Source organism: Dipteris shenzhenensis, chromosome 10 (assembly GCF_047967505.1).
Source record: "Dipteris shenzhenensis isolate YYH24624 ecotype China chromosome 10, Dip_SZ_1.0, whole genome shotgun sequence".
NCBI classification, from domain to species: Eukaryota; Viridiplantae; Streptophyta; class Polypodiopsida; order Gleicheniales; family Dipteridaceae; genus Dipteris; species Dipteris shenzhenensis.
Genome location: NC_141605.1, coordinates 57,731,217 through 57,752,582, shown reverse-complemented (window position 1 = coordinate 57,752,582; position 21,366 = coordinate 57,731,217). Strand labels below are relative to the sequence as shown.

General features: G+C 46.7%; 1 protein-coding gene across 10 annotated transcripts in view; it reads right to left on the bottom strand.

The window, feature by feature from the left end:
• Window positions 1-2,781: 2,781 nt before the first annotated feature.
• The window catches only part of MEE32 (dehydroquinate dehydratase, putative / shikimate dehydrogenase), a 76,614-nt gene continuing 58,029 nt past the window's right edge, over window positions 2,782-21,366 (bottom strand). For 2 of the 10 annotated variants that reach the window (XM_087380200.1, XM_087380206.1), the window contains exons 8-11: window positions 10,511-10,651; window positions 10,119-10,267; window positions 3,520-3,682; window positions 2,782-3,375 (exon numbers count right to left, since the gene is read on the bottom strand). In XM_087380200.1, coding sequence (XP_087236326.1) covers window positions 3,320-3,375; window positions 3,520-3,682; window positions 10,119-10,267; window positions 10,511-10,651 — 509 coding nt within the window. In that variant the 3' untranslated portion in view covers window positions 2,782-3,319. The remainder of the gene's footprint in view (window positions 3,376-3,519; window positions 3,683-10,118; window positions 10,268-10,510; window positions 10,652-21,366) is intronic. The other 8 variants (XM_087380203.1, XM_087380207.1, XR_015541660.1 and 5 more) reach the window with 7 other exon arrangements.

The following is a 21,366-nucleotide window of genomic DNA, read 5'->3' as shown; positions in this document are numbered from 1 at the left end:
TGTCCAAGTATAAGGCTGCATACAGGGTGAGGTCTTAACCTCCTTACTTAGGTCCTTGGCAAAATGTGAAGTCTCGAGAGGAGGGAGATAACAAATTGCAATGAAGAGGTCCTCTCGTGGGGGCCATTGGATCCGAAACCATAAGAACCTAGCATGTCTTGCCTCTCTATGGAGACCATCCCAATAAGGGATGATTGATATAGTACTACCACTCCTAATCCTCGAACCCCAGCTATCACTTGGGTGTCATTCCAGTATGATGCATCCCATGTGTATCAACGGACTATCAGCTATCAACAAGAGTCTTGTCTCAACCTATGTAAAACTTCGAGAATTCCATGGATCTGACCATAAAGTACCATTGCAGTTCCAAAGACTGCAACTCAGGGTCTTGGTGCCCTGAATCTCAGACCCTGCCCCCCTATGTAGGGGGCCACCAGATGCCTGTCGGGGACCTATCAAAAGCCCCCCCTCTTAGACTACTTCTCAGTTCACCTCGTTGCGAATAACATCCAGCTTCTGTATGACAGTACACCTCTCCTCCACCTATAGGGGGTGTAAGGTCCTCATCTAAGGATATCTCTGGGTGGGCACACAAGGTTGATTGCCTATGTGGTGCTGCCAGGCGGGCTTGGGTGTCTCTGAAGCAAATGAAAAGAGGCTTCTCTCGTTTGGGGTCCCGTCCTATGCGCCAGGCCCCCTTGATCCCATGTTCATGAATTCCCAACGTGGAAGTCACAAAGCCAATCACATCATCCATGGGAGTGGTAGCTGTCTGAGGAATTCCACGTACTCTGACATTGAGAGACTTGCTGGCCCTTTGCTGCTGCTCCAAGATGGTGGCTGAAACAGTAGCCTTCACACGCTCTTATTTCGTAACATCCACCCACCTAGACGTGTCTGCAATGGCTGGCTGCATGGTGGCTATCTGTACCTCAACTGTTGGACCAGTGCGAGGGTTGTCACCTCCTTACGGAGCTCTAATATCTCTTGGCCCATGCTATGGATGAGACGGTTCTGCTCCACCTCGTGTGCAAAGATGCTGTATCTCTAGAAGAGCATGGTCCCAAGAGTCTAATGGGATCGTTTGACCATGATTGGGTGTGATGTGAATGGGGTCTAGACGATGGGTGGTGGGAGTGGAGAATGATGAGGGGATATCTAGAGTGTTGGTGTGTGGGTGTAATGAGACCAATTGTCTTCCTTTTCATGGCTCTCCTCATCGCCCCTACACCATCGCAGCTCTAAGTTTATGTCATTGATGGGTAAATAGCATTTTTAATTCATCACAGACAACTAGGGTGGCCCTTATATCAAGCAATATTCTATCTGATATGATATATGGTGCTCGTTGATATGAGCACACCATCAGTTTAGGCATTGCTATGGCATACCTATATTACAAATTCTATGATCCATAAGATTGATTCTTATGTTGAGACATTATTATCTATCAAAATGACCCTATATTGTGGAGAAATAGTTGTTGGGTTGTTTGACGTAAGCCTTAGGTCTTCGTTGAACCAAATGGTATCAATGGTGCCATCAATAATATATTGTCAACAAATATTATTTAACAGAAGAGAATAAATGCTTGTGGGCATTGCCATGTGGTTTATTGGGAGCAAGAGGGGTCAATAGTGAGCTTAGAGGAAGGTTTGGAAAAAAAGAAAGTTTATTAAAAGTCTTTGGAAGACCAAAGGGTCTATGAGTCTTAAAAGAACCTAATATAATGAGCTAAGGGCTAGAGCCTCTAAGCGGGCATCAACATCCATGTTGAGTACAAAGAAAACCCATAATCATAAGGATACCTATACATAGATACAACTCTTAGAGCTCATGTAGAAGATTGGGGCTGGCGACACTATGATGATCATTTGGGAGTTGGTGGAGATGTCAAACCTAAGATGGGGTCGGCGATGTGCAAGGTTGTGATGGTGGCATAAAATTTGTGATAGAGCATTGACGGTTGTCTATACGTGTGGTCTGTTGTGGTCCCCTAACTATCGCCCTACAATGGACAAGTGCCACAATACTCATCGGTTGTGTCTTTAGTTTGGTGAGCATGGAGGGGAGTGATCTGTGCCTCAACCCGTTGTCGACTCTTATGTGTCTCCAGCGTGTCCTCGGATCTTCCGTCTCCCTGACCCCTTTTGGAGGGGGAGGGAGGAAAGAAAGAAAGAAAAGTTATTAGAAGTCTTCGGAAGACCGAAGGGTCTATGAGACTAAAATAAACTTGATACAACAATCTGAGGGGTGGAGCTGTTGTGCGGGCATCAACACCCATGACGAGTTCAAAAAAGAAAACTCCATAATCATGATCATAACTATAATGGCATCAACAGATAGAGAGGAAAACTATCTGAAACGAGGCATCAAGAATAGGTTGAAGGTCCTATCAATTAGGAAGGGGGAGGTGGAGTAAATGGGAGAGGAGGGTTGTTTGTCATTCCCCATGTCATGGACGAATAAAGGCAGACTAAAGCTTTAAAGGCCACCCTAATCAAAGACGATATACTAACTAAATCGCTAACACACACACATAATCCCACAAAAGCATTGCAGTCCCATAAAACCTTTGTAAGTTCGTTCCAACGAGGGCACCATCTACCCGTAAATGACCAAAAAGGAGGACCAAAGCCACCAACAAACTCTCATCCCGTTAAGCTGCATTTCTATCTACATTACACACGATTTCTATCACTGACATTACTTAATTCCTAAATGTACTTGAGACCACATTAAAAAGTTAGTACTTTTAAATTACAGTGTCATCAAATTATTAAAAAAGGGCACCTTCAGCACATACCAAAAGAGCCTACACAACAGAATCTTCTATCGGATAGAAATAGACATTGCTGATTTTTGCGGACATTGCTGATTTTTGCATACAAGTGAATTCCATCCTCTGTTACCTTGCAGCTTTATGGGCTCATCATTCTCTGCATACAAAACTGTCACGCTTACAAGGAGCTTTGTGTCAATCTCCTAGCCATTATTTTCTCAACTATCCCTCTTTGAGATGCCTGGTAGCCTCTAATTGTCACCTCACATGAAATATGAGTAAAATAAAAGGGGGTTTCCTGACTGCATATGCATATCTTTAAGCTAAGACATACTAACCTGCTGAGTAATCATTGTAGCCAATGACACGTCTTCAATTCTCTGAAATCAAGATTATTCAATTCTACGAATGATTTTTCTTGATCAAAGTCACCAGGATTATGGTAACAAAATTTTGGGAGACAATTGCAGAAGACTTTTCAACCTGTATTCAAGCGTTCCTGCAATTGCCCCTAAAAGAATGTGCACCTTTGATTCAATTCGCTTGCATGTTCTTGATCATTATCTCTCTCATGAGCTGATCGGGAACTGCTATAATAAAACAAAAAGAGAGGTTATGCAAGTACATTGTCTTCCACTCAGGACTCTTAACATGAGAGATTTTTTTCAGGCTCACTCAATACCCTATTTGCTCTGCCTGTATTGAAAATGAATTGTAGCAAACCACATACTTACCTGGACCTTCTGTAAAAAGTCTAAATTGATTAATAGCCTGTCGAATGAACATTTCAATACCACTGACAACAGTAGCTCCAGCTTCCTCCGCTTCCTTCAGGAGCCTTGTAATTCTGGGTGTATAAACCGCATCAAATACTAAGCTATAAGCTCCCAACACATCCTGCATCAGCACAAGACCTCACATTTTCAAAAGATTATGGCTTTAGGACCTCAGCTTCTAGGAAATTTCAACGAGGATTGAAATGATTCTTCCCTAATTCTCAGCGCCTAGGACAAGTTTCAACGGGAATTATAGGGGGAAAATGAATCTTCACCAGTGACCTATCACTTTGGCCCTTGGTGAGCGTATCCTACTTATTACGCTCTTGTATGATAGATGAAGCTAAATGTCCCAAACCATCACTGTCTGGTACTGAAAAGTTCAGGTTATCTTCAGATGTAGCATTAAAGCAAACTTTATAGCATCATGACTTACACTATTTCATGAAAAAATATTCAAACCGCACAATCCCAACTGAGATAATCCATCCTTAAGAGTTAGATACACCCACAAGGATCACTAGATCTCCATCAAAATAGTTCCAAAATAATTTATCACCCACAACGTTTTACACAGGTATCCATGTATCTTTCTATCTATACATCCATCCATCTATCTATATATCTATCCTGTCTGTCTGTCTATCGATTGAGCAATCAATAAATGCATACATACATACATTCATGCATTTCACATACACATTTTGGGTGAATTCATTTGCTTTTATATTACAAAAAGCAGTCCCCAAAGAGGGGACATGCTGTTAAGATTGCAAGCATGCAGACAGTCGAAGAACAATTGCCGTAAAGATGCCTCTTCCGGGCTCCAGACCTGCAGTAGACTCCTCCGTACAGCCTTCTGTACCTGTCTGTACCCCTGCTGATGTTATCGCTGCTGCCATCACCTTCTGCCTGAAAACCCTGCGCAGTACTTCCATACTGTTGCTGCCTCCAAGAGATGCCCCATCTGCCAGGTGCTTGCTTCCTTGTGCTGCCCATGTGGCAGCCCTTTCTCTGCTTGTTTTCCTCAGGCGGCTTTACTTGCTTCCCACACGGGGGGGGGCACTAGTGCAGTAGATTACATCATGGGATCCCCTACCTTCACTTCATGTATCACCAACTTCACTGTAGCACCACTCCCTCCAAGAGCTGATCACACATACCTATTCTTCACTATCACCACCCCACGCTTAGCTACGCCACATAGGAAGCACGACACCTACCACGACATACACTTTGATCACAGCCTCTTACCAGCCTACTCTGGACGCCTAAACAGACTCCTAACCTACATCGATCACATACCACTCATAGAGGCCCGTGCTCCCCTGATTAGTCGCACACTCCACGAGGCTGCCTCTTCCGGGCTCCAGACCTGCAGTAGACTCCTCCGTACAGCCTTCTGTACCTGTCTGTACCCCTGCTGATGTTATCGCTGCTGCCATCACCTTCTTCCTGCCTGAAAACCCTGCGCAGTACTTCCATACTGTTGCTGCCTCCAAGAGATGCCCCATCTGCCAGGTGCTTGCTTCCTTGTGCTGCCCATGTGGCAGCCCTTTCTCTGCTTGTTTTCCTCAGGCGGCTTTACTTGCTTCCCACACGGGGGGGGGCACTAGTGCAGTAGATTACATCATGGGATCCCCTACCTTCACTTCATGTATCACCAACTTCACTGTAGCACCACTCCCTCCAAGAGCTGATCACACATACCTATTCTTCACTATCACCACCCCACGCTTAGCTACGCCACATAGGAAGCACGACACCTACCACGACATACACTTTGATCACAACCTCTCACCAGCCTACTCTGGACGCCTAAACAGACTCCTAACCTACATCGATCACATACCACTCATAGAGGCCCGTGCTCCCCTGATTAGTCGCACACTCCACGAGGCTGCCCTCCAAATCTTTCCCCACACCACACGGTCCACTAGACCACCACCTCTTGGTTTTGTACCCTGCAACAATTGGAACGATGCGGAGTGCAAGGCTTATCGCCGACAGCTCTGACTTGAAACCAAATGTCACCTCCCGAACACACCAGACATGGTACGCAAGTACCGACGTCTCGTACGTCGAAAGAAGCAGGCATTTCTCCGTCGAAATGAGGAGCTGCTGCTGCACATCTTTTACAGCAAGGATTTGTGGCGGAGATTCCTTGAGCGTAGGTCTCACCCCTCACTGACACGAGAGTCTGGCACACGTATGCACACCACCTTTATGATGTCCCACACCAGCCCACTCCAGATCTCATACACACACGTCGCCCCACCACTTGCTCGTTGTTCACTAGAGGGGGAGTCAAGGACGCGACATTGAAACTGCACAATGGCCGAGCTAAGGATCACGAGGGGCTATGCACTGAGTTTATCGCATATGGGATCGACACGTTAGCCCTGATCCTAGCAAAGCTATTCAATGACAGTGTTTGCCTTGGCTTCCCCCGCACCTGGACACTCAACACCATCACCCCATCCACAAGGCAAGGGATCCCATGGACTCGAGTAACTACAGGACTATCAAGATTGGACATGTGATGTCCAAGATCTATACAGCTATATTGGATGCATCGGTCAGCTTGTTTGTAGAGATGACAGGGCTCAGAGAAGAGGGTCAGGCCGGTTTCAGGCGAGACCATGGGACTATGGATCACATACTCACGCTCAGGAGTGTCATTGAGGAGACCAGATCACGGAAGGAGAGGGTATATTGCTGCTTTGTACATTTCCGCAAAGCCTTTGACACAGTACCTCGAGCTCGTCTCATTACACGCCTACAGACACTGGGATATGATCTGGAGATCATGTGGGCAGTCATGGCACTGTATAAGAGAGTCTCATGCCGAGTTCGGACAGGCGTAGGTTGGATAGATGAGATCTTGAGTACCATAGGAATCAAACAGGGTTGTCCCTTATCACCGACCCTGTTTGGCCTCTACATCGATGAGCTTGAGACTCTCATGGGGGCGTTCGAAGGGACCGGCTGCTCACTTGCCGGGGTCATCATCAGGATTCTCTTTATGCAGATGACGTGGCACTCTTGTCGTCCACACCGGAGGGGCTCCAGCGACACCTGGATGCACTGCAGGCTTTTTGTTTATCCCATGATTTCGAGGTCGACCTTGGCAAGACCAAGGTCATGATCTTTAACACCTCTCAAGCAAACATGCAACGGAAGCAATTTACTTTTACTTTCGGTGGGTCACCAGTTGAGATCGTATTCTCATACACTTACTTGGGGGTCATCTTCTCTGGCCCACTCTTCACAATGAGACCAACAATGCAAGCCAGACTGAGCAAGGGATACGCCTCACTAGCTCGGCTAGAGAGACAATGCTTCCACTCCCACTTCCAGGACCCTCGGACCAAGGCTCTTCTCTTCAACTCCTTGGTCCGACCAGCCGGTATGTATGGCAGCCCTTGTTGGGGGCCTGACATGTCAAAGATAGAGTGGACATGGATGGGGCGCCTGCAGATCCTCATGCTCTCACGGATGATCCGAGAGAAACCATCTGTACCACATCACATCATTCAGGCCGAGTTTGGTGCTTCTCCACTCCAACTAGATGCAGCCTTTCAGACCATTATATATCTACACCGGGTTAGATCATATGGGGACAGCACATCAGGGAGACAAAGGTTGCCATGGTTAGCTCTCGATTCCTCCATGATGTTGGTAGCAGAGGAAGACGAGCGATGCTGGTATGCACGGACTCACAGATGGTTTGTGAGACTAGGGTTCCACATCAATAGGATACCTCCTTTTCAGTACAGTTTAGATGCCCCTCCGGTACTCCCACCCACCGTCCCGATCGCGCCACACACCAACCAGGTCATTTGTGAGGATGTCTTGCAGCTACACACCTTTAGGACCTGGTTGGAGCCGAGGGAGCTTCCAATGAAGCTGAGTTTCTACAGAGATTACTGTCTTCATATTTCGGAAGAGGGATTGATCACACCACCGGGGTACACTGAGCTTCATATGCCTCACTCACTACGGATCTCCATCAAACAGTTTCGGATATATCCTCTCCCAAATGCATGAAGAGATTGCATGTTACAATTTTGAAGTCCGAGGCACCCACACGAGGTGAGCAACTATTTTCCCACGAGAATGGCTTCTCTTGCATCTTTTGATGTCCTCTTACATCCCCTTCTTTCTTCACTATCCACTTCCATTTCTTCCAACCACAATGTGTCTTTCCCTTCTACAATTATGATGGCCTACCTTGGTCACATTCGATACAATCCCCTACTTGGCTATATCCTCTCCCAATTGCATGAAGGAGTCATCTCATGATATGTTACCATTGCTTTTGTATACAAGAGATTGCAAGGGTGCAAAATAGTAAATGCCATGCCTATATTTCCTTCCCATGCTCCAATTTCTGGCCACATATATAATTTATTATGTTAACTGAGTTCTCGTGGACCAGGTTCTCTTTTTTCGACTCCTTGGTCGGACCTACGGGCATGTACAGCAGCACTTGCTGGGGACTGGACCTCTCCAATATAGAGTGGACTCGAGTGGAGAGATTACAAGTTCTCTTGTTAGCACGGATGATACGCAGCAAGCCATCTGTTACTCATCAGAACATTCAGGCTGAGTTCGGGCATCTCCACTACAGTTAGATGCGGCATTCCAAACTATCACTTATCTATACCGCGTACGCGCTTATGGCTCATGTACCACAAGGCGATGCAGGCTACCTTGGCTGGCTTTAGCATCTCCTCTGGCATTAGTAGCTCAAGGTGATCAGAGATGCTCATGCAGATGGTGTCAGAAACTGGGTTTCCATGTAGACAGGCTACCAGCCTTTCAATACAGCATTGATGCTATGTTTGTCCTGTTTCGGGACAACGAGTTCAACCCGATCATTTGGGAGGATCTCCTACAATTACACACATTCAGGACCTCGTTAGCACAGACAGAGCTTCCTGTGAAGCTCAGTTTCTATCAGGACCACTACTTGTACATCTCCAAGGAGGGTTTCATTATCCCACCAGGGTACACCCAAATCCACCTACCGCACTCACTTAGGATTGCCCTTGGACAATTCCGTGTGTCATCACACCGACTTCGTATCGAGAGTGGGCGAGCAGAGGGGATCCCTAGACAAAGTCGTATCTGCACATCATGTGAGTGTCACGAGGTGAAGTCAAAGGAGCACTTTATCTTCCATTGCCCACTCTACAATGAATCCGTGGACAATACAACTGCCTTCTCAAAAACGGATTCGAGCGCCTCTCTAGACTCCTCTCATACCCAAATCAGAGATACTTGGCCGCTTTCATTTACAAGGCGGTCCAACATAGAGAGTGTCTCATCAGATCATGGAGACAAGAGCAAGGGCCTTGCCTAGCCCATCCTGGAGTATGATCACAGAGTTCTTCCAGGTAGAGCATGTTGCCCCCCCGACCATAGATAACAGAAGAGACAGAGACCCCGGGACGAAGATGTTGCACACTCGACAGAGAATAAACGCACAAATCGCACTCACTAACATTTCTTCTATTTTCAGATTTGTAGGTACGGCGATAGGGGTTACTTGGCGCTCGTCCGGCATTGGGTAGGGCATGATGGACTACTCAATAGATAGTAGACAGCGATCTATAATCGAGCTACATCATCCGTTTCTTTGAGCTTTGGCCTCCTCAAGCTCTTTGAACATTTCAACTAGGACCGAACAAGGAATTGGAGGAGAGGTAGGGAGGATCAATTGGAGATGTTGGAAGGGATGGAGCCAGTGAGGTAGAACCACATCAACCGCTTCTAATTACTTTCATGGAGCTCTCTCTGATCATTTGGCCAGCATAGTCCTCCGAACCTTCCACTCGCAAGTGCTGTTGTCAAAGGAGTTTGTAGAGAAGACCTTCGTAGAGGTTTGCAAGGAAGAGCAACTTGGCGAATCACTGAGGAGTGATTGCAGAGGAGCTAAAAGCAGCAAGCAAGTGACAAAGTATGATGGCCCAGAGTTGCGAGAAACCACACGGATTTGAGGGAGGGGAGGCGTTAGGTTATGTAAGAGGATTGGCTAGGTTAGATAACGTAAAAGTTAAATTAAGTTAATGTTAATGTTAATGAAGTATTGTTGTAACTAATGCAATTGATTTAATGTGAATTAGTGTCAATGTTCATGTTGTAGTTTCATTTGCTTTTTTGTATATGAATTTTCTATCTAAAAAAACAAAAATAATAATTGGTGTTTGAATATGGTGAAAGCATTAGTATTACAAAAGTTATAACTTTTGGAAGTAAGAAGAGCTAGTATCAGCCGTAATAAACCACCCCTTCTTTGGGACTCATATTATAAACTTTTAAATAGCTACACTTTTGGTAATTATGTCTTTAACTATTTACCCTTCCTTAGGACTCTTATATTATAAGCTTTCAAATAGTTACGCTTTTGGTTTAAAAAATTGTGTCTTTCTAGCAAAGCCATGACTACAAAGCAAGCAAACATTCATGAGTTCAAAAAGAAAATGGCTAACTGCATGCAGGGAGATGGACATGAACTTCTTTGATGATACTTTGTTTCATTTTACACCAACCTTTGCAATAGGTGTGTCACTGATGTTTGGATGCATGCCTACGGACGTTGTATTTGCTAACACCATTCCAGTGGCTGGATGAAAGTTATTCAATTGCTCCAAAGATAATGCCTCTCCACCCACTGCATTAGCAAGCACCTTTGCTCTCTCTTCACAACCAAAGAAAGATACACATTATGGACAAGGTTAAAAAAAGAAGTGAAGATATGCAATTTAATAAGGGACATATATCCAAGATCTACTTAAAGCTTGTATCATGTATTTTTTAATAATAACAATTGGCAATTACCATAACTTTATGATATGCTACAAATCACCACAATCAGCAAGCAAAACCACACTTTGAATAAGCACAAATCAAGCAATTTCATCAAGAGATACATATCTTTTACCATAATTACGATTTGCAATGAAAACTTTAGCACCCCTTTGTTGTGCCCCAAATGCAAGAGCTTTGCCTGCTCCTCCGGCCCCAATTACCACAAACATTCTTCCAAAAAGTGGTGACTTTCCAGAGTCGCTTTGATCCCCCCCTATCAAACAACAGTATTGTCAAGTTTAGGCCAGAATAGATGGTCCAAGTCTCTATCGTTTAAAAAACTAAAATAGGAGTTCTTATGAGAATGAAAAAGCATAACAAACCCAAATAAATAACTTTTTCGTTAAAGAATAAGTTTTGGAGCTAAAAATTCAATCCAGAACTAAAATTTAGAAAAAGAATAAAACAAAACAATCTAGAAGGAAATGACTCAGACTAGTGGCTTCACTATTGGACAAAAAGTTAAGAATTTCTAAAATTTGCATCTGAGAATTACTTTAAAATAGTCTAGAATATGTATTGATGCTCAAAACCATAATGACTTAGACCCTGAATTACAGTAGCTTCCACCCCTTTGAGTACCAAACCTAAGAATCCGATCTCAAGAGGTCATCCTTGAAGGCTCAAATACCAACTATGAAAGTCTAGAGCAACCCTCAACCAAATCACTTAAATATGTTCCTCGACGCAGTAACGTCACTAAGCTGATCTCATCACAAGCATGGCCAACATACCTAACCATTGCTACCTCCTCTTGTGAAGCTGAGTAGAAGGCAACTTTCACAACAGGAATAGAATGTTTTTTGTTGCACCAACTGCTTGCAGATCTACATGTTACGTTAGTAATAAGGTTAAAGGTACTTTTCCCCTCATCGAGGTTTTTTCCGCTTACCACACTTAGTAGTTGAGTTGGTTGCTAGTATGGTCCTAATCCCCAGTTTGGGTTGGACCCACTTTTATACCCTTGTACTTTATTTTAGCTTCTCATTCTCAATATAGTAGTTCAGCGGGTTGTTTCTTCTTGTGTGCACCTTGCTTCCATTTTTCACATCCATGAGGCAAACAAGGTTGGAGAAACTGGATGAAAATTCCCTTTTATAGGGCCACAGGATGGCTGAGCAAGTCATGTGCAAGTCATGCCTTGACTAGGTATGTCGTCTGGCTCACAGCTTGGTCAGGGCAGACTTGGTCAAGACTCTCTTAGAGGGGTCTGTCGGCCACAGGGGGATTTAGCGTATCTCCACCTATAAATAGTCTCCATGGAAGCATAGTAGAGCATACATTGGAGCTCTCCTAGCATCCGCTGAAGCTTCAACATCTGGGCAAGGGGATCCACAGCAGTAGGAGCAGCATTGAGGGCCCCTTTTGGTGGTGGATCTAAGCTGTAGGTATTATGTACATTGAGGGCTACATTTTTACTATGATCCGTCCAGGCTGAAATAGATCCTATTCAGAGGAATCACACCTGGGATTTGGTGGATTTACCCATTGGTAAAAAGGCAACTAGCACAAAGTGGGTCTACAAGTTAAAACATAAATCTAACGATACCATTCACAATACAAAGCATGGCTGGTTGCTAAAGGCTATGCTTAGAAACAGGGCATATATTATGAGGAAACTTTTGCCCCTAGTTCGAGGATGACTCATCGTTGGCAAGTGCAACAATTCGACATAAATACAGCCTTTTTTAATAGGGACCTCCCAGAAAAGTTGTACATGAAGTAGCTCATAGGTTTTGTGATGCCTGGTTAGGAGGACAAAAGCGTTGCATGCTTAAAGCAAGCTCCTTGAGCCTGGTATGCTAAACTAGATACATATTCGACCAGCTAGGGTCTTGGAATCGCCCATCTGAAAGCACCCTTTGCATCAAGAAGGATGGGGGGCTTACCTGGTCATTATTTTGTATGTGGATGATATGCTGCTCATGGTGGGTACCAATGCAAAACAAATTGCAGATTCAAAACTGAAATACAGCTGACATTCAAAGTGTCACATTTGGGGCTCCTGCATTACTACTTGAGGGTTCACTTTATGCAAAATAATCCTGGAATTGTGATGACATACAGAGACACTTAGAGCGATTAAAGTTTCAGGACTGCAAGCTCATTTCTACTCCCACGGAGCCAGGTCTGAAGTTATCCATGCATGATGCACGGCCTGCATCCAATACACACTATCACGTACATCTTCAACAGAATCAAGTTCATAACATCAAAGAAGTTAGTGACCAAGTTTCCCTGGTCAGTGTGTCTTGTGTCTCTGCGTGCCCGACTAGGAAGAGGAGCAGAAAGCTTGCTCTCTTGGAGAGTACGAAGCAGCCGATGTGGGACTATTCTTGCTTCCTACAAGGCTGAACCTTCCTCTGCGACGACATCATCAACATCTTGCTGAGTAACTGGATGAGCCATAGACTCATTTGAGGCATCTGCAATTCGTGGTTCCTGCTGCAAAATATGATTTTCAACAGGTGTAATCAGATTTTGCATGGGCAGCATGCACACGCAGTCTTCATTCTATCTTAGGTATTCGTTGCCGCAAACATGCAGTTCCTAATCACAAATACGCCATGCTTTGGACACGTGTCATCACAGTCCCCCAGGGTCGTCCCCTGATCTATTACCACTATAGGAAATATGACGAAATATTTTGAAGACAACACTCCCTCTCTCTTTTCTACTCATTGTAGTAAACTCCCTACTCAAATAGACAATGGTATTACCTTGGATATGATAGTAGTGGTAGAATTAAAACATCACATGCTCTTTTCTCTTCCACTTTGGAGTATGTTGCAAAAGGTGCATAGTCTCAAGGAATGACAATGTCATGTCGACCCTACGTCTTGCCCTACCCTCATCTAAATCGACAGATAATATCCAAAGCACGGCTATTTGCACAGCATGTGAGCTGGATCCTATGTATCTTAAATGTCTGGATTTAAGCCCGTATTGGTCATGTGAAGACCCTGCTCTCTGTAGAATGCCATTTTGATACCATGTGACTGCGTCCAGAAAATCCATGTCTACTTAACATATACCCACCATAGGTTGTCTCTAATGACAAATAGATGCCTTGCCTTATCAAGCATACAAAAGTGGCATACTAATGGGTATCTCTAGTGCAGACCCATGTGGGCCGGTTGGGGACAATAAAGAAGGGTGTCAAGGCTTTACAAAGAAAAGGATGCTAGATGGGTCCTTTCATAAGTATTCACTGAAAACTCTTTAGAAATACTACTATAGAGACAAGAAACTCATGTTTCGTCTATCACGCTAAACGTCAATACTCCTTCTCAGTCTGTTCCTTGTTTGAGTATTGTTGCTTGGCCTTAGAGTGCAAACATTGTCTAAGCAAATTGTACTTTCATCTAACAACAATTCTGAGATTTACCTTCTACCCCAAGTGCATTATAGCTCTCCGTCTCTCCGTCCGTCACCCCCTCTCCCTCTCCCTCTCCGTCTGTCGCCCCCCCCCGCCCCTCTCTCTCTCTCTCTCTCTCTCTCTCTCTCTCTCTCTCTCTCTCTCTCTCTCCGTCGTCCACACCGGAGGGGCTCCCGCGACACCTGGATGCACTGCAGGCTTTTTGTTTATCCCATGATTTGGAGGTCAACCTTCGAAAGACCAAGGTCATGATCTTTAACACCTCTCGAGCAAACATGCAACGGAAGCAGGTTACTTTTACTTTCGGTGGCTCACCAATTGAGATCGTATCCTCATACACTTACTTGGGGGTCATCTTCTCCGGCCCGATCTTCACGATGAGACCAGTGATGCAAGCCAGACTGAGCAGGGGATACGCCTCACTGGCTCGGCTAGAGAGACAATGCTTTCACTCCCACTTCCAGGACCCTCGGACCAAGGCTCTTCTCTTCGACTCCTTGGTCCGACCAGCCGGTATGTATGGCAGCCCTTGTTGGGGGCCTGACATGTCAGAGATAGAGTGGACATGGGTGGAGCGCCTGCAGATCCTCGTGCTCTCACGGCTGATCCGGAGGAACCTGTCTGTACCACATCACATCATTCAGGCCGAGTTTGGTGCTTCTCCACTCCAGCTAGATGCAGCCTTTCAGACCATCACATATCTACACCGGGTTAGATCATATGGGGACTGCACATCAAGGAGACAGAGGTTGCCATGGTTGGCTTTCGATTCCTCCATGAGGTTGGCAGCAAAGGAAGACGAGGTATGCACGGACTCACAGATGGTTTGTGAGACTAGGGTTCCACATCGATAGGATACCTCCTTTTCAGTACAGTTTAGATACCCCTCCGGTACTCCCACCCACCATCCCGATTGGGCCACACACCAACCAGGTCATTGGAGAGGATCTGATCCTGCTACAGCTACACACCTTTAGGACATGGTTGGAGCCGAGGGAGCTCCCAATGAAGTTGAGTTTCTACAAAGATTACTGTCTTCCTATTTTGAAGGAGGGATTCATCACACCACCGGGGTACACTGAGCTTCATATGCCTCACTCACTACGGACAGTTTCAGGTATCATCACACTGCCTCCGCATAGAGAGCGGTAGAGCAGAGGGGATTCCTAGGGAGCATCGCTTATGCATATTGTGCGACTGTCAAGAGCTTGAGTCGGAGGACCATTTTATTTTCAGGTGCCCAGTGTACTAAGAGATACGAGGTTGCTACCACTGTCTCTTCAGAGATGGCTCCGGGCTCCTTTCCACATTCCTCGCCTACCCAGACCAGAGATGCCTCGCGGCCTTCATTCACGAGGGGGTCCGACACAGAGAGTACTTACTCAGGCGACGAGGCTTGGCCACATCATCACACCCCTCTCAGAGCACGATCACAAAGAGACTTTGATCGTCCACAATCTCTAGCCGCAAACGTGATAGAGACCCCGACCCGACGACCACAACATGACACACGTGACATCGAGGGGGGCCTCCCGTCATTGTTTAGACCCAGGATACGTCCCATGGGAGTCACGGTGGCTCTGGTCTTGTGTCCAGCCTCGTCCAAGAGACCGAGACACACGGCATCCCTTGACGGGCACCAGCGTCCCATCACCGGCTATGCACCAACCAGGGCGACATGACATATGGAGGATTCCGCTCCGCTCCAGTCCTTTTCTTTTCTTTGCATTGTTACATCCAGATGCATTTGATTATGTATGATCAGACTTAGGGTTCAGCACGGGTGATGATGCTCATTTTAGTAGCTCCACCCTTACTCTGATTTGTATCAGGTTTTCTTTCAGTCTCATAGACCCATCGGTCTTCCGAAGACTCTAATAAAATTTCTTTCTCTCTCTCTCTCTCTCTCTCTCTCTCTCTCCCCCTTTTTTTCAAGATTCTTCTTTATGCAGATGATGTGGCACTCTTGTCGTCCACACTCGAGGGGATCCAACGACACATGGATGCACTGCAGGCTTTTTGTTTATCCCATGATTTGGAGGTTAACCTTGGCAAGACCAAGGTCATGATCTTTCACACCTCTCGAGCAAACATGCAACGGAAGCCGGTTACTTTTACTTTCGGTGGGTCACCAATTGCGATCGTATCCTCATACACTTACTTGGGGGTCATCTTCTCCGACCCGATCTTCACGATGAAACCAACAATGCAGGCCAGACTGAGCAGGGGATACGCCTCACTAGCTCGGCTAGAGAGACAATGCTTTCACTCCCACTTCTAGGACCCTCGGACCAAGGCTCCTCTCTTGGACTCCTTGGTCCGACCAGCCAGTATGTATGGCAACACTTGTTGCGGGCCTGACATGTCAGAGATAGAGTGGACACGGGTAGAGCACCTGCAAATCCTCATGCTCTCACGGATGATCCAGGGGAAACCGTCTGTACCACATCACATCATTCAGGCCGAGTTTGGTGCTTCTCCACTCTAGCTAGATGCAACCTTTCAGACCATCACATATCTACACCCGGTTAGATCATATGGGGACTGCACATCAGGGAGACAGAGGTTGCCATGGTTGGCTCTCGATTCCTCCATGCGGTTGGCAGTAGAGGGAGACGAGCGATGCTGGTATGCACGGACTCACAAATGGTTTGTGAGACTAGGGTTCCACATCGATAGGATACCTCCTTTTCAGTACAGTTTAGATGCCCCTCCGGTACTCCCACCCACCATCCCACTTGGGCCACACACCACCAGGTCATTAGAGAGGATCTTCTGCAGCTACACACCTTTAGGACCTAGTTGGAGCCGAGGGAGCTCCCAGTGAAGCTGAGTTTCTACAGCAATTACTGTCTTTGTATTTCGGAGCAGGGATTCATCACACCACCGGGGTACACTGAGCTTCATATGCCTCACTCACTACGGATCTCCAAAGGACAGTTTCAGGTATCATCACACCGCCTCCGTATAGAGAGCGGCAGAGCAGAGGGGATTCCTAGGGAACATCGCTTATGCATATTGTGCGACTGTCATGAGGTTGAGTCGGAGGAGCATTTTATTTTCAGGTGCCCAGTGTACTACGAGATTTGAGGTCGCTACCACTGCCTCTTCAAAGACAGCTCCGGGCTCTCTTCTAGATTCCTCGCCTACCCAGATCAGAGATGCCTCGCGGCCTTCATTCACGAGGAGGTCCGACACAGAGAGTACTTACTCAGGCGACGAGGCTTGGCCACATCATCAGACACCTCTCAGAGCAGGATCACAGAGTTCTTCCCATCGAGTGACATTGATCGTCTGGTCTCTAGCCGCAGACATGACACAGACCCCGACCCGACAACCGTAGCACGACGCACAAGACATTGAGGGGGGACACAGATCACTTTGGGGGACCTCCCGTCATTGTTTAGACCCAAGATACGTCCCATGGGAGTCACGGTGGCTCTGGTCTTGTGTCAAGCCTCATCCAGGAGACCGAGATGCACGGAACCCCTTGACGGGCGCCAGCATCCCATCATCGGCTATGCACCAACTAGGGCGACATGACATACGGAGGATTCTACTCCGCTCCAGTCCTTTCCTTTTCTTTTCATTGTTACATCCAAATGTATTTGATTATGTATGATCAGACTTAGAGTTCAGCACGGGTGATGCTCGTTTCAATAGCTCCACCCTTACTGTGATTTGTATCAGGTTTTCTTTCAGTCTCATAGACCCATCGGTCCTCCGAAGACTCTAATACAATTTCTTTCTTTCTCTCTCTCTCTCCCTCTTCTCAGTCTAGCCGACGACGCGGACGTGAGCGAGAGCCAGAGTCACGACAACTGCGTCAGCGGACAGATTCACACATCCAGTTCCATGACATCTCGTCTCTGCTCTCGGCCCGCCCCACTGGGGTTACCGTTGCCCTCATCCACAGGGCCACCCGCCGCCCCCGACGACCAAGCTCGACTAGGCCGCGTGACGTCAGAGGCCAATCATCTATCGCAGGGTTTTTTCCAACTTCCCATTTGACGGCCCCTCCATGATTGGTCTCTGACGATCACCACCTGCACATGTATACTGTATCTCCCCCCTCTGTCCCACTTTTTTGTGCCCCCCCCTTCTTCTTCTTTGTATCATCTGGAGGTAGACACATTTTTTTTTTTTTGGTATCAGGACTAGACACATAGTCCTTCATAACCTCTTTTTTTTGTAGAAACGGTTGGTTGGCCCGTTTTAAGACCACCACCGTTATGCTCATTGTATCAGTTATCTTTAGTCTCATAGACCTTCACGGTCTCCCGAAGACTTTAATAAACTTTCTTTCTTTCTTTCTTTCTCCCCATCTCTCAGCCTCCCCGTCGCTGCCGCTCAACCCCCTCCACTTAGCCTCCCTCACCCGCTCTCCGCTCAGCCTCTCCGCCTCAGACCCCCCCCCCTCTGTTTCTCAGCCTCTCTGCCTCACGCCCCCCCCCCCCTCACCACTCAGCCTCCCTGCATCAGCCTCCCTCACCCGTTTTCCATTCAGCCTCCCCCGCCTGCTCCTAGCCCGTCCTAGCTTGCCTGCCTACCCATAGCTCCCACCTAGCCTACCCTGGCTACCCTACAGCCCCCCGACACGTTCTACAGCCCCTAGCAGGCCTAGCGACATCTCAGAGCAGCTGCCTCCCCTACAGCTACGACCCAAGCAGCAGCCCCTTGGCTGCTCTCTCCTGTGGCGACACCAGCAGCAGCTTATTGGCTGCTTCTGCTTCTCTTAGCCACGAACCTCATCCATAGCACCAAAAGAGCACCTCATACAGCCTCGACACCTGCCCCTAACCTGCAGAAATCACGAAAATCAAGAACTTCAAGAAATCGACTTTGAAGCAAAGGAAAGACAGAAAAAGACACAAGGGACTTCTCCAAACAGCCAAGGGAAGAGGAAATACTGCACCAACATAACCGACATTCACGCCGAGGCAATATAAATATGTGATATCACTGGGATATCCCATCTTTGAATTTTTCAGAGAAGGGGGCCATCGAAAGCTCACCCGATCAGAAAACTAGAGGGGAAAGAGACAAGAAATACAGCATAATTTGGACCAAAGGGCAGAAAGGAGAGGATGGGAATGCCAAAGCATGTCTATCCACTATCAAAGAGGTATGCAAGCTACAAGATGCTAAAATTGAATGCTTATAAAAGAAATTGGAAGAATACAAGAAGCATGAGTTTTCAAACCTTCGTGCTCAAATGAATGACGACATGAAGGGATGGCAAGAAGAAATGCATGCAAAATGGTCAAAACAAATTGGTAAAATGCAGATGGATATGACGCGAGATATGGACGTGAAAAACATGCTTCTTACATCTAAGATTGAGAGCCTGGAAGCTCAGGTGATTAGTCTCCAAGATGAGAATGTAAAACTGAAGGCAAATACACACGGAGATGAAGGGGAGCTTCAGCCATCCCTACACGAGGAGAGGAGCTGAACACCATTAGGGAACAAATGAAGCAGCTCAAGGGGGCAAAGGGAACTTCACAAGAAGAATGCAAGATTATAGATGAACTGAAATCTGAGAATGAAAACCTCATAAAAGACTTGGCATTTTTGCAAGACACTATGAGAAGACCAAGAAAGGAGAGGCTGCAATCTTGGAATGGAGAGATGTGGTCAAGAAAGGTACGGCTGTCCCCAAGAAAGAGTTCATTTCAGATGCTCTGGAGGAGGATAAAAGGAGAAACAGTAAAGCCCTAAATGTTTTAGTCCGAGGTCTCACAGTAGGAGACACTTCTATTGCAGATGCAAAAGCCTTGTTCACCAAAATGGGTGTGAACCAGACATGTGAGACAGCTTGGAGAGTTGGCAAGCCCGATGCACCCACAAGGCCACTTGTGATGAAGCTCCAAACAGCCATGGATAGGAAGACCCTCATGAGCACGAGGGTGGCCTTGAAAGGAACCCGGATCTACCTGGACGATAACCTCACCCTCCTACAGCAGGAACAACGGAGGGAAGGTATGGTACGTGTCATGGCAGCAAGAGAAGCAGGGAAATGGGCTGCATACAGGGATGGTAGGGTGATCATCTCAGAGAGAGGAGATCATGACCAGGGGGAGAAGGAAGAAAAGGACGAGAAAGAAGAGGGCAAATTATGACGGTGTCGGGCCAATGGGGCACAAAGTGGATTGAGAAAGAAAGAAAGAAAGAAAGTCTATTAACGTCCACTGGAGACCAAAAGATCTATGGGACAGCAAGAAACCCTCTAGTACATCTGCTTTAGGGAGGGCACATGGTAGCTCCCAAGGAGTGCAAAAAGCAACCCCAATTATTTAGAGTACCTACATGATATTCTGGAACAATAAACAGCCATACATCAGTTTAAGACTGAGACTTTTGAACTCTCTGATTAGTGCTACCCCTTCACGGTAAACTGCCCATTTTCCATCCTTTCTGGCAGCCCTGACTTTAGCTAATTCGGTTGCCTTAATCTTGAGTTGAGTTTGTGTAAGCTCCTCTGCTATCCATACTTTGGTGCCCTTCACCTTTTAAGATTGTCGAAGAAGCTTGATCCGCATATTTTTTGACTTCAGTGTAAGGATTGCATGACTCTATAGTGGAAAATAGAAGTTGGCCTTGAGTCGTTGCAAGAAGAAGGGGGAGGCAAGAAGAGAGTTGCAGTGTGGAATTGCAATGGCACACTCTAGTCTGCTGACCCGGGCGGTTTCTCGAAGACATACATTGACAGAGGCTCCACACATCTCGCACTTGGGGGGGGGGGGGGGTCCCAGGAGTTCCCCACCAAGACCCAGCTCTACTATGACCATTTTCTGAGAGTATCGGAGGATGTGCTCATCATCAAACCTCAGTATCTTGAGGACAGAGGAGTCTCACACGTGCTGAGGATTGCCATCGGACAGATGCAAGTCTCGTTCCATCAACTAAGGATCGAGGCAGGGTGAGCTGCAGGCATACCCAGAGAGCAACGAACTTGCAAGTTGTGCACGATGGGGGCAGTCGAGACAGAGGAGCACTTTCTTTATGTCTGCCTAGCCTACTATGAGATCCGAGGGCACTACCACTGCCTTTTTCAAGAGAGGCACAACTTTGGCCCACTCTCATGACTGATCCACTTCTAGGACCAGGTCTATATTGGGCTCTACCTGATGGAGATGTGACGACACAAAGAGACGCTACTACGACATATCAGAGAGCAGCAGGATGAAACCACGGCACCACAGGGTACTAAGGTAGACCGAGTACAGAGATAGGTCACGGATTTCTATGCATTTGACTCGGCTCCAAGGCACTGTAGGGTAGAGGAGGAGGAGCTAGCCGACATGAGAGATATATGGATCGGTGGAGAGAGCCGACACAGCACTACTAGACGAGGGACACAGGGACCGATCATCGTACACGACGCAACAGGCGACCAAAGCACACACGATCGATGTTCGACCTATTTCAGCTCTCCTTAGGGGAGATCAACCGAGGTGAGGCATCACCCTTGACATAGCCCATCGGATCCAGATATTGAGGAGACCACGCCCTCCACCACCACGAGAGACAACCCGACAGATGCAGAT